At 36.8% G+C, this 14111-nt stretch overlaps 1 protein-coding gene across 2 annotated transcripts in view; it reads right to left on the bottom strand.

Moving 5' to 3' along the window:
• Nucleotides 1-1747: 1747 nt before the first annotated feature.
• The window catches only part of AP-2alpha (adaptor protein complex 2, subunit alpha), a 73856-nt gene continuing 61492 nt past the window's right edge, over nucleotides 1748-14111 (bottom strand). Inside the window, exons 2-10 of one of the 2 annotated variants that reach the window (XM_017614526.1) lie at nucleotides 7193-7404; nucleotides 5800-5993; nucleotides 5071-5734; nucleotides 4777-4964; nucleotides 4059-4685; nucleotides 3725-3995; nucleotides 3280-3563; nucleotides 3006-3210; nucleotides 1748-2943 (exon numbers count right to left, since the gene is read on the bottom strand). In XM_017614526.1, coding sequence (XP_017470015.1) covers nucleotides 2866-2943; nucleotides 3006-3210; nucleotides 3280-3563; nucleotides 3725-3995; nucleotides 4059-4685; nucleotides 4777-4964; nucleotides 5071-5734; nucleotides 5800-5993; nucleotides 7193-7404 — 2723 coding nt within the window. In that variant the 3' untranslated portion in view covers nucleotides 1748-2865. Of the gene's footprint in view, nucleotides 2944-3005; nucleotides 3211-3279; nucleotides 3564-3724; nucleotides 3996-4058; nucleotides 4686-4776; nucleotides 4965-5070; nucleotides 5735-5799; nucleotides 5994-7192; nucleotides 7405-14111 lie in introns of those variants that run through there. The other variant, XM_017614527.1, reaches the window with a different exon arrangement.

Below are 14111 nucleotides of genomic sequence, written 5' to 3' on the forward strand. Positions count from 1 at the left end.
CCTAGGGAACCGTTTGAAAATGGGGTAAAAACGGCATTTTCCGAGGCAAACTGAGCACTTTGAAGTGGAATATAACCCAACTAACAGAATCTGTGGGGCTTTTAAATAAAAGAAGTTATCCCAAGGTGGTTATCAGGCGAAAAAAGGAGGGCTAAACACCTTTCGCAGAGAACACCTTTGTGCGTAGGCGGCCTTCGGCCGCACTTAGGGATTATAACCCTCAGGCAGTAGAATTCTCCTTTCTGTGTTGCGAAGAAAAGGAGCTGAATACCTTTTACAGAGAACACCTTTGTATATTTTTAATGCTTACAGGGTTATATCCTATTTTCTTTTGTCTCTCATTCTTTTGCATATTTTGGAGTTTGACAGCTGAACTACGCCATTTAATTTGCATATGCAACAAAAGTCAGACGCATGATTTAGAAGGTGTTTTTATTTAATAAATTGTGATTAATTGGTTAATATTAAAGTTATAAAGAAAGTTATAGCTCATTGAGTAAAGTGTAAAGTGAAGGAGAATATAAAAATATATTGCTGATGTAGCTGCTTTAAGGAGAATAGGAGTGATAAATTTACGCTAATTTCCGAATTTTACAAAAAAGGGCATATTTCAAACCCAATTTGTAAATAAATTAGTGACCCAAAATTACAATAGTGGATGTAAAAATAATGGGTAGACCCTTGGCTACAAGTGTGTGCAATTTTTTTTTGGATCGGGTCACCCCTTTGGACGCAATACCCCGAAATAGGTGGGCCACTTACTAAACAGTACCCGAAAATTTTTAAAAAGATACAAACACGGTCATTTAATTTTTTAGCAATCCAAAAATAAAAGAACAAGTATTTTAACAACAAAGTTCAAAAAGTATTCAACGCGGGTCGCGCGGCGAAAGGACAGAAATACTCCAACTCTGAAAGGATTTAACGCGTGTCGCGATGCTGGTAACAGAACAATAGGAGGGCTCCTCCGAGATATTTTTAAGGTACTCAAATTAAATTATGCATTACTTTTATTATTTTTATTCTTATTTATTGTGCTATCTCATTTTTGGAGAACCAAAATGAGTCTAATCGACGTAGACTTACGATTGGTTCGGTTGAATGTTCAAGCTTGAAGGGGAAAATAGAACATATCGATGACATCCGAAAACAGGTGTGCTCGAAATTGATAGCATAAAGTTTTTGAAATTGTAGAAATGAAAGGTTACTGGAATCACTGCTAATTAAATATCCTACGTTAGCTAATAACAAATATTTTATTGAAGAGAAATTTAAGGAACATTGCATTCTATATATTATATATATATTAAATGTCTTTCGATTTTTATCCTTTTAATTACACGGCGCGACAGTGATAATACACCCGGAACTTAAAATAGTGCAGGTTGTAGGTCGACAACAGGAAAGGTGATATCTTATGGTCCCCAAACCCTCAATTTCTTTTATTTAAAAAACCTTCACTTTCGTACTTGGGATTTAAAAGATTAAACATATAATTTATAGAGGATTTGTAGACTTAAAAAAATATGTTTGCTTTAAAAAAAAGTTGGATGGTTCAGGGACCATAACATACTTATATAGATATTTCTATGGTGGACTCGATCCTACCAATATGTTATGTTTCGGGTGTATTCAATTTTTTTTGTAGCAGTGTTGTTGTAGAAGCACTTTAATAAGTATAATCAATCATTAAATGGCACAATTCTTTACAAAAATCATAACATTTCGCTTTAATGTCATACTCCTATTCAACAAATTCATGAGTTTTAATTTTATTTGTATATTTATTATTTCTTGTATGAGATTATTTAAATTCTTTTACAACATGCATATTCTTGCATTGTAGTATTGAATAGAACATTATTACTGTTTTATTGGTAATGACAACGATAATGAAATTTTGTCAGATATTTACTGCAACAGTCCCCTTATTAGCTATTTATACTAAGTATAATGAACTGATTTAAAAAGGGTATATACAGTTTTTTTATCAAAAGAAACTTGAACTAAATAAAAAAAGGCTTTTCATGGATTTGTATTTTGCTCAAAAGCTACTCGTCATATTCCTTAGCTTCAAGCAACGATCCGACCCGCTAAACCAGTTTACTAGATAGAATAATTTCACTTTTCTCTGTCAAAGCATGGATGTTTTGCCTTTTTACAATTCGTCTCACTTTTGCAATAAATTAACCTAGCAATAATTATATTGATTTCCCTTTTCACATACATATGTATAAAGTAAGTTTGAATATACAAGTTATAACTTACATCATGATTCTTTATGGACTTATGTAAAGATTGTTTTATTTTTAATACTTTTCCACTCACGTTGTACGTCTTTAAACCTTCTCAATGCATTTTCAATATACTTTTGTTCCCATTTTAAGTCTAAACGAACAAACTTTGTAGTGTTTATTTTTTGTTGTGCTTTGAAAGGGAAAACATGTACTTTAATCACTCAATTGTAGATCTAGCTAGTTGAAACGAATAAGCGTAAATTCATTACACTTTTAAATTTTCACATACATTCAAGAAAACGAAATTCTCAAATCTGGCAACACTATTTTCAAAAGATTTGTTATGCTAGTGTATTGCAAAAGCTATTCAATTGTTCATAAATTTTAAGTTTTAGTTAATTTAATCATAAAGTTTTTTTTTGGTAAACCTTTAGATTTGCGAATTGTGCTAAATATGATATAATAGTTATTTTTCAATAGATTTTTCTTTGCTTTTTTTGTATGACCATAAGAACCTGATTCTTATTGAAGCGTTCAAGTCTCTTACACAATCCAGCTACGTTGTTCTTTTTTCTTTTAATATTCACTTTTTCAACCTAAACTAAGGTGTTCGTGGCTCCTTATTTTCTTAAAACTGATCCGTAAGAAGCTCACACATTTCGCGGGTGACAGCCTCTTTGCTAGCGCGAATGGTTAGTCGAAACATCTAAAATTAATTCACAAAAGATTGCATTATTTAATTTAAACAAATAGTCAAATGTCACAAACCTGTGCTTGTTTATTTGGCTCCAACCGTAGCAAACAGCCCACTTGCTGCGTTTGTGTGTGTATAATACCTGCACACACCATATTATCGGGATTGGGGTCGACACTGTCTAATAGTTGCATGCCAAAGCCCATCAGCTTATTGCGTGCACCGGGCAGATCAAGGGGCTGTTGGGCCTTAAATACCTTTTGAGCCCTTTGTTGCTCGCTGTAACTTATGCAGTTATGCGGAAATAAGCAATTTTCTGAGCGATAAAAAATCTTTGAGTTTACTCACCCTCCCAAATTTTTCCATCGTGCGAAAAACGATTCCGCATTCATTTCTGTTGGTTCGAAAAACTTATTTAATGTCAGTGGCAATTTAATGCAGAATTTCTGTGGCACATTCTTATAACGGAAATTCACTTCAAGGGTAGGTGTATCCGCATAATCCTCAATACATTCAGCTGTAAGTAACTGCTGTATTTGTGCCCCAGCATCCAGTGTGGGATCTACTGGTTTTACCTGTACACTAAGCTTAAGTGCATCCTCTGGACTCCACTGAAGTACTGGCATAAAATTCTGAATGAAAGCAAAACGTGGAATATTTAAAATGAATTGAATAGAAAATGACCAGGTAACAATTTTAATCATTAATTGCTTTCGATCATCAGGTCAGTTTTTATGAAAAAGTTGCTTGAAGCTCGATGATTAAAAAATGTTATATATTTTAAATTACTGACCATCAACGGTATTTGTGTTTTGTTGCCATAAAAAAGCCCCAAACGTCCAAGGTTTTGCCGGAACTCACTCTTCACACCAATTTGCAGCATTTCATTTTCGAAAAGTACTCCATTATTCTTGAAGAGGAACTTCTTGGTGTTGCAAGTCGCCGCATTATTATTGCCGTAGAAATCACCCAACACGTCGATTAAAGTGCTACTACCCTGGTTATTTAAGCCAGCTGGCGGTGTGCTCAAACCTAACAAGTCTGCGTTGGCACTACTATTCAACCTGCAGAAAAATAAACCATTTCGAAATTATGCAATACTATAAACAACATTAAAATATGCGCACTTATGATTTACAAGGACATTATTTTGCACCACCGCATTTGGGGCTGGACTCTTCGACTCTCGAATCTCATTTTCGGGCACACGTCCAGGTTTTTTTTTCTTTAAAACAGCCAGTATCGAGCTTTCACGCTCGGGGAATGACGGCATCTCCTCTAATACAGTGGCCAACACATCAGTTGACGCTACAATGCTCAACTGCAAATATTCGCTGGCACGTTGTTGCAACTCAGCGTCTGCGGAGCGTAAATTACTATGTTGTCGGAACACTTCTTGAATATTGGTACGTATCTCGGGAAATAGATTTATGAATTTGATATAAGTCGATAGCAAGAGTGCGCGAGTCATAGGTGAGCAAAGATGATATTTCGAGTGTAGCAATTTAAATTGTACGAGTGGAGCGGAACGTGAGTCTCCAGCGATAAGATTGCCAAATTCGCCTAATATGTATCCGCCTACTTTGACCATATTTTCATGACAAGCCGGTGCTTGCAAAGCTTCAAATACAGTTTTTGCTGCATAACCTTGTACTTCCTCTCGATTGATAACGATTTGTATAACGCGATACCAGACTTCCTCTGAAACATAATCGCCAGCAATACGAATCAGATTGAGAATGACATCCACGTACCTAAAAACAAAAAAAAAAAACAATGTTTGATTAGATGTAAAGCGAATAGCAGAAACGGATTATTTCTAATGCTAATGCATAACATTCATACCAAGTGTAATCAGTGGCGTATTTTTCTGCTAAAATTGCTACTTTTAGCACCATTTCCTCGCGTATGGAGTAATCAGCCGTCTCCAAGTAGTTCAGCATTTCTTGCACGATTTCCTCAGCATTGCCTCGATCGCACATCGCATACAACAGATCCACGGCCATTTGGCGCACCGAAACATCCTTCTCCATCTATATACAGTAAATTAAAGAAAAGAAAACCAAAAACTCGGGTTATTACAAGAAGGGGAAAAAAGTACGCGAACTACACATGTACGCCAATTGACTCATCACCAACCTTCATAGACAAGATGACAACTTCCTGATGCTTTTTCACCTCTTCATGTGAGAACTCCGATGTGGCCAAATGGCACATTGACTCCAAAGCCAAATAACGTAAATTTGTCTCACGATTACTCAAAAATTGTCCAAGTTGATTGCAAGCACGCACCAACAAATTTGGCTCACTGTCGCTATGAATGATTAAATTGATAGCCTCGAACAAAACTGCATTCTTGGCATTTGAATGTTGGACCTTTTTACTCTTCGGTGGCTCTTGCGCCTTATTCAGAATAGTTTCGAGTGTTTCATTTAACCGCGCACGCACTCCCGGCTCTTCTGTTACTGGATTATAGTTCTGCAGCAAGCGCAGAAGTTTCACAGACAACCACGGCGCTGGGACAAAATAGTATGTGTAATCCTGCAAATCCGTGTAGCTGGCAGTGACAATGCGTGAGAGACGAGACACGGCCAGATTAACACAACCCTTGTACTCCTCTGGATTGCGCTTAACAAGCGCATCAATTAATGAAGTAGCAGCAGTTACCACACCCATGTGCTGATCGTTGAGCAAATGTATAATACGGGAAGTCCATTCTCCTCCTGGTATTATGTCAGGACTGGAACGGAACAGACGAAGAAGACAAAGTGCAGCTGATTGCTTAACAACATCCATTGTATCACTGAAACCCGAGCAAATAAATTTAAATTAAGAATTATAAGTCACACTAAAGAGCAAGTAGCTTACCCCGATACCAATAATTTTGGTATCTCATTCGAGAAAGACTCCGCCATATCCCGGCTGCCAATATTAGCGATACACTGCAAAGCCAAGTTCACATGTACAGGATTGCGCGATTGCAAGTCATTTTTGATTGACTGTATAATCAAGCGTATCAAATCGCTATTAGTGTTTACCAAAACCGAAATGAATAGATAACCCTAAACATGTTGAATGGAATTAAATATTTTCATTTTTGATACGTAAATTGTGGGAATTATAACACAGCTCCACAAAAAAAATCGAAAAATAGTGCCAGAACCCAGACCAGACTTACTATACGTTTTGGGAGTCACTGAATCCAAATCCGTTTTTCTCAATTACTTCAGGATTTTTTCCTAACCCAAAAAAAACAAGGCGGATATTATGCACCAGGCACATTGAGGTTAGGAAAAATACTGAAGTGATGGAGCGAAACAGACTTCAAATTCGTGTTCAGCGCATCAAAATATACATATAAGGAAAGGAAAGTATGATACCCCAGTCACGACATTTTTATACCCGAGCGCACTTGTGCACAAGGGTATATTAATTTTGTTCACATAACGGTTGTTTGTAACAGCCAAAACGAATCGAGATAGATTTAGACAAATGTATACATAAATGCTCAGAATGAATAGAGAAGTCGATTAAGCCATGTCTGTCTGTCCGTCTGTCCGTTCGTCCGTGTACACGATAACTCGAGCAAAAAATGAGATATCTCAACGAAATTTGGTATGTAGGTTTCCGTTAATCCAAGGTAGGTTGGTAATGAAAATGGGCGAAATCGAACAGTAACCACGCCCACTTCCCATATAACGGTAATTTCCAGAAATACGAAAACTGCGATATTTTAGTAACTACTGAAGATAATTCACTCAAAATTGATATACGTTTATGGTAAAATTTTGGAAAATGGGCGTGGCACCGCCCACTTATGATCACATATATGTATATCGGTAACCGTTATACCAATCTGCACCAAACTCGGTATTTTTATTGTCCTTAAACATAAAAGCAAAACGTTGAAAATTATTGAAATCGGACTAAAATTACGGCCGCTTTTCATATAACAGTAAATTTCAGAAATGCTTGAAACTGGAATATTTCGAAATTTAAGGACGCTAATTTACTCAAAATTGATACAACCCGCCTTACTATCTAGCGGTAGCTTTCCGCCCGAACTTAGACTTTCTTACTTGTTTTTCTTATTTTTTTGTGTGGCTGTGCACAGCTGTTATACAACCACACAACAAAAATGTCTCGGTTTGAGGATCAGACTATTCTCTTCTTATGTAAGTCTGGTCTGGGTTCTGGCACTATTTTTCTTATTTTTTTGTTGAGCTAAAGTACAGTACGTAGACGCTGACATGCAACATACAATTTGTTTTTCAGAATATTTGTTCGAAGAGAGTAAATTGACCGCCTCCATGTGCCCAAAGTCGATGTCGTGCCCCAGTAGAAAAATAAACAACAGCTTGCACACATATTTCTTCTTTTGATAGCCATCGAGTGTTTTATCGCCTTTGAACTTACTGCGAATGTTGGCGAGTTCCTTATTAATGCGCTTCACTTCGGCCTCTTTACTTTTACCTATAAATTTGAATTATTTTAATAAAGACATAAATACATATTTTAATAAGCTACATATATGAGTATTAGGGATGTTAATTTTTCGGAATTTTCCGATCCCGGGATTTTTGGGATGGCGTTGTCACAATCCCGGGATCCCGGGATTAGTCCCGGGATTTAGATATCCATTACTTTTCAACAACTTGAATCGAAAAAAATGCTTCTATATTGTTTGAAAAGCTCTCCTACCATGAAATAAATAATAAATAAATGGGTTTTAAACCTACTTTTTTATTTAAAGTGGCGTTTTTATTTTTTCTCTCCGACCGCAGGATTTATTTCGAAGGACTTTGTAATTTCAAAGATATGATTAATTCCAAAAATTATTAAAAAAATTCAACGCAATGTAGAATAAAAATATGGGTAACAAATGCAATAGGAATTTAAATTTTTTGGATTCACAAGAACGAATAGGTAATTTTTAAGCTGACAAAGTTTGAAGAACGAAATTCGAGGATGTTATCGAGTTTATATAAGCCCTTAACATATAATTTTTTCAAAAACAAATACTGCGAAATTTCAAGGATAAAATTTTAAAATGGCATTTTCAATATTTACCAGCCCTTCTGTACCAGAAACCAGTGATCGGACTTAGAAAAATTCTGTGTGGTAGAATCTGGAAAAAATGTGGTAGATTTCAAAAAAATGTGGTAGATATCAGGTTTTGGTACAAACTTTGTAAAAAAAAGTCAAGAAATTCTGTAAGGTTTCACCTAAATTGCAAACTTTTTAATTAGACTTAAAAAAAATTAATTTTAGTATAACAAAGTCCAAGATTGAAGTTGCTAATAATTGCATTGAGTTTGGCAATTTTTTTCCTTGACAGTGTAAAGCGGTTCCTTCCATATCAAAATATTTTTCGAACATAAATTTTTTTGCAACCTTGCGGAGTGCTGCCAGCATTTCATTTTATCACATCACGATGTAGCGAACAAATGTGGCACGTTACAGAAACCGCTACGTGGGATTTGCCGAATTTGACAATTCTCAAGTAAATGTAAACAACGTCTCAGATGCTTTAGATACACTTAAATTTGCTAATACTTTCAAAAAAATCGCCGTTTTTTTTAATTTTCGCCATTAATTCTTTTTATAAATCATATATTTTAAAATTTAACATAATGAAACCACGTTTCCTGTCGAAAAATTTATTATTGTGAAAATTTACTATTTTACAGTTTATTCTATCCTCCCATTGGGCTTTGTTTCTTTTACTTGAGAAATTTCATCGACGCCGGGAATGCGGAATCTTGTATTATATCATTCTTGTAACCATATAGCAACGGTGGGCAATCGCGGCTCTTTGAGCCAAATCCGGCTCTTGCTTAGCAAAGTGCGGCTCTTTTTACTTTCTCTTTACTTAGATTATTTTGGCTCTTTTTACTTTTTAAGAAATATATCTCTTTGCTGGACATTCTTTTCCATTGTGTTGTTTTTTTATTTTATTCTACTATCCTATTGTATTGTTATGAAACTTCGATCACCCCACTAATCCCCTACTTGAAAGTGTTGTTGATACGCCCATGTATTTCAATCTCAACAATAGCAGCTGCTGAGAGACTGGAAGGCTCGCAACGGTTTTGTCGTATGATTAAGCAACAGCAGAACTTTGTGCGGAAGTAGCGGGATATTATTTGTTTTATGTTTTCTTTATAAGCAATGTTCGCAAATAAAATGAGTTTAGTTGCAGTTTAGCTGTCAGCCACACCGCCTTTTATTTTAATTAGGCTCGCCGAAAACAAATTCCTCTCGGGAACCAAACCAGTGTAGAATTTTCGCTACACTGGTGTCAGGTGTGGGGTGATAAAATATCACCTATTCGAGCAGACTAGAGTTCTAGTCTCGCCATGCCAAATAAATCAAAGGAGTTTAACCAACTCCAACAGCAAATACAAAAGGAGTTACAGAAGCAGTTCTCCGGGTTCACCGAATTGATGAGCACTCATTTAACTACAGTTCTGCAAACACAGCAGTCTGAACAGCAACGCGAATTACGAGAGTTGAGGAGTGAGTTCAAATCGCTTACCAAGGCTTCGAAGCGAGATTTTCAACGCTGCAGTCTACTGTCATTCGCTTTTCTTTTGGAACAATCTTCTTCTTCAGCAGAGCCAATGCAAAATTACGGGCAATCAGCGCCAGAATCATTTACTTCATCAACCAATTGTGCTGATGTACGCTTGACTTCAGTGTTTACCTCTCCCATAGCAGCTGCCATGGTTTCGGACTCCGTTATGTGCTATACACGCATACCTTCAGACCGGGAGAACTCAGGTCGAACGCGCGGCTGTGCTCCGACTGAACAACAACAGCACAGGCTAAATGAACTTAATATTTCAACGCAAGCAAATAATTATTCACATCTTTCACGTCGTGCTTTTTGTCAATATGACATAACGCCTTACGATGGAAAAACGTCGTGGGTCGACTACTCGTGTTTAGTTGAGCATACAGCGAATTTTTATGGTTGGAGTTCAGCTGAAAAGGTTATGGCGGTTATCACGAATTTACGAGAAGCGTTTAGGCTAATAAGTACACTTCCGATAACACCACCTCCATCGTGGGAGCAGCTTAATAAACTTTTTACGGACAAATTCACGGTGACGGCACAGGTTAGCCACCAAGAATTTAAGCGGCGTATTCACGGTCCTAAAGAAGGCTTAACGGAGTTTGCAACTGCTTTGGAACTACTAGCTGCAGCTGCTTTTCCAAACTCCCCACCATCTTTTGTCACTGAAGCCCTCAAAATCCAATTCATAGATGGACTTCGAGATCCAGATGTAATGCGCTTAGTGGTTGCTGGTCAACAACAGACTATTAAAGCTGCTCTGGTAGCAGCGCAAGAGCTTTCATCCCGACCGGAATCCAGCCGAACTCGACCAATATTCGCTGTCAATCAAGGTTCTCGCAATTATTTACGAAATTTCAGCGATCGGCCGGAAAACGCAAACTCGTCGACTATGAGGAGCGAAAGTCGACGAAACGAAAACTAATAGCCCCCCTAAAATGATCAATAAAAAAATACCTCCGTCAGCTGGTACACAGAAGAACGGCTCGACTACACTAATGCGAAAACAACATGCATCAACACATTGCATTAAAATAATTAATGATGGTCTCGCTGTTCATGCCGCGATAAATAGTTTGCAAACTTCTTTTATTGTCGACACTGGTGCGGCTGTCTCCCTTTAACCATCGCATATCGTCCCTCAGGAGAGCGAAGTTCAGCCAATGTGCAGCAGGTGATGTAGAGTTTTTTTCTAAAGGCAAAGTCGAATTGGAATTTGTGCTGGGAAAAATCAACTTTCGCCACACTTTTTTAGTAGTTGATGCACATACGCCCGCGATATTGGGTCTAGACTTCTTGTCGGAGCAGCAAGCAACAGTTAATCTTCGCGACTTTCGGCTGGAACTCAAACGTCACTCAGTACCTGATATGTTTTTACTTTGTTAAAAATTACATGTTGATCTTCAGTTGATCTTGCTAACTTTGGAGAAAATGATTGTCTTAAAAATTTTCTATATTGTTTGATATTCAGTCTGGAAATAAACTTTACTTTAAACGTTTCATTTGGCGACGAGGATTAAAAAAAAACCATTTGAAAAATGGAAGCAGCTATTGCGGAGATCCTGCAAAAGCAACAAGAATTCACGCAAACAATTTTTGCGCAACAGCAACTTTTTTTTACGCAAATCTTAAACCAGCGGGGTGAGAGTTCTCCTGTAAGCGTAACAGCGGTTCCAACATCAGTCCCCAAGTTTCATCCTTTCGAGGAGGATAAGCACGAATTCGATGCATACAAGAGGCACATTTTAAGGCATATTCAATTGATGACATCGAGCGAAAGAAGTCCTTTTTCCTGGCTTGGGTTGGTGATACAACGTTTCGTCTAATTCAGAAGCTAGTTGGGAAGCACAGCATTCAACTATTATCGTTTGAAGAGCTGGTCAGCAAATTGGAGGATCACTTCAGGTCAAAAACGCACATAATCAAAGCTCGGTATGATTTTTATAAGAGGAAAAAAATGGATACAGAATCTTATAATAAGTGGGTAGCTGAATTAAAAGGTATGGCTAGAGAATGCAATTTCGTATGTAAAAATGAAAATTGCAATAAGGAATTTGTCGATGAACTAATTCGTGACATAATTGTTTTATATGCTCCTGATGAGCCGGTCCGTACAGCAGCGTTACATAAGGTTGAGCCAACACTAAAGAAAGTTCTACAGATAGCTGACACGTATGAAGCAACTCAAAGCACTATTAAAAGTATTAAAACTAAGTCTGATGAGGCGGAAGTGTATGCAGTAAAGTACCGGAAACGACACGATCAGCATTTAGAGAAACCGAAATCGCAGATTCCAGTAAGTCAGAAGAAATATGAGTTCCCATCTTGTCCAGGATGTTTTAAGAAGCACGAGAAAATCAATTGTAAGTACAGAAAAGTGCGATGTCACAAATGCAAGCGGATTGGCCACATTTCCACGGTATGTAAGTCTGGTTCTAAGGCTCAAATCAAATTTATTGAGGAAGAAAGCGTTGAATTTGGCAATTGCAATACAATCGATAACGTCATAACTAGATCATCAAACAAAATGTTGATCACTTTAGAAATAAGTAATGAAGTAAAGAATCTCGAATTAATAGTTGCAAATTCTACCAAATGTGGTAATATATTTGGATTGAACTGGTACGATGAATATAAAGCGGTGCAAATTTTTCGCATTGTAGACAATCCGCAAATACAACTGCTCTGTGAAGAGTTCAAATTACTTTTTACTGAAAAGTTAGGTTGTTATAATAATATGAAAGCTCACATTTATATGAAGCCGGAAGCTAGGCCCAAATTTTTCAAGCCGAGACCAATTCCGTATGCACTTCATAAGTTATTTGAAGAAGAGGCTAAACGACTAACTGATTTAGGGATTTGGAAGCCAATCAAATTCAGTCAGTGGGCTTCACCACTTGTTATTGTACCCAAACCTAATGGGAAGATTAGGGTTTGCGGCGACTTCAAAGTAACAATTAACCAAGAAATGGATGTAGAGCAATATCCGATTCCTCGCATTAAAGATATTTTCAATAAACTACGAAAAGGAAAGCTTTTTAGTAAAATAGATCTATCAGATGCTTACTTGCAGATTGAAGTTGATGATGATTCAAAACAATTGCTTGTAGTGAATACACCCTTAGGCCTTTACCAATATCAGCGCCTACCGTTTGGTGTAGCAAGTGCACCTGCAATTTTTCAACGTTTGATTGAACAAACAATCAGTGGAATTCCTGGTTGTGTTAATTATTTAGACGATATTATTTGCACAGGCGAAACCGATGAGGAACATGTTCGCAATCTTATGTTACTATTGCAGAGATTATATGAAAGTGGATTTTGTTGTAATCTTGATAAATGTTCATTTATGCAAAGCAAAGTTGAGTACTTGGGTCATATAATAAGCGCATCTGGTATACAACAGTCAAAGGATCAAAGATCAGGAAAATTCTTTTAATGAGTTGAAGCGTCAAATAATCGAAATGACAGAGTCAGTTCATTTTGATGATTCGTTACCAATTATATTAGCAACTGATGCATCTTCATATGGTATTGGAGCAGTTTTATCGCACGTGTTTCCTGATGGGTCTGAACGTCCAATAGCTCATGCATCAAAAACGTTAAACAAACATCAGAAAAATTATAGTCAAATTGAAAAGGAAGCACTTTCAATAATTTTCGGTGTTCATAAATTTCATGAGTATCTGTATGGTCGGAAGTTTATTCTGATCATAAACCTCTGGTATCTATTTTTCATCCGAAGAAGGGTATACCAAGCTCAACAGCTCACAGATTACAGAGATGGGCATTAATTTTGTCGGGATACAATTATTCAATTTTATATAAAAGTACAAAATTACATGGAAATGCTGACGCACTTTCACGTCTTCCATGTCAAGATAACTCTGAGTTTGATCAATATGAGGAAATATATGAAATCAATCTAGTAGAGAGCATACAAAATTTTCCAATTGATGTTGTTCAAATTGCAGAACAAACAAAGAAGGATGCAGTTTTAAGTAAAGTTTGGCAGTACATAAAACATGGCTGGCCTGCCATGGTAAATGATAAGGATATATTACCTTATTTTCATCATCGCTTTGGTTTTACCATTATTAAAGATGTTATAGTTCTTCAAACTGATTTCAATAGAATTGTAATTCCAAGACAACTCCGAGGAAGGGTTTTAAAGCTTCTTCACGAAGGACACTGGGGTATTGTCCGCACAAAGCAAATATCTCGCCGTTATTGCTGGTGGCCTAAGATCGATAAGGATATAGAAGAAGTTGTATCAACATGTTCATCATGCAACAGTTACAAATCAGATCCATCTAAAGAATTTTCTACATGGCCTGCAGCATCATCGCCATGGGAAAGAATACACTTGGATTTCGCAGGTCCTTTCGAAAACCATATGTGGTTAATTTGCGTTGACTCTTTCTCACAATTTCCATTTGTAATGAAAATGGAGAATATTTCAGCAACTTCAACTATAAAAGCCTTGCAAATAATTTTTTCTATGGAAGGTCTACCTCAGACGATTGTTACAGATAATGGAACACAATTTACCTCTCAGGAATTTGCGAAATTCTGCAAAGTTCATAGTATTAAGCATTTAACA

The sequence above is a fragment of the Rhagoletis zephyria genome, unplaced genomic scaffold (assembly GCF_001687245.7).
Source record: "Rhagoletis zephyria isolate East Lansing unplaced genomic scaffold, Rhagoletis_zephyria_1.1 Rzeph_scaffold_00846, whole genome shotgun sequence".
NCBI classification, from domain to species: Eukaryota; Metazoa; Arthropoda; class Insecta; order Diptera; family Tephritidae; genus Rhagoletis; species Rhagoletis zephyria.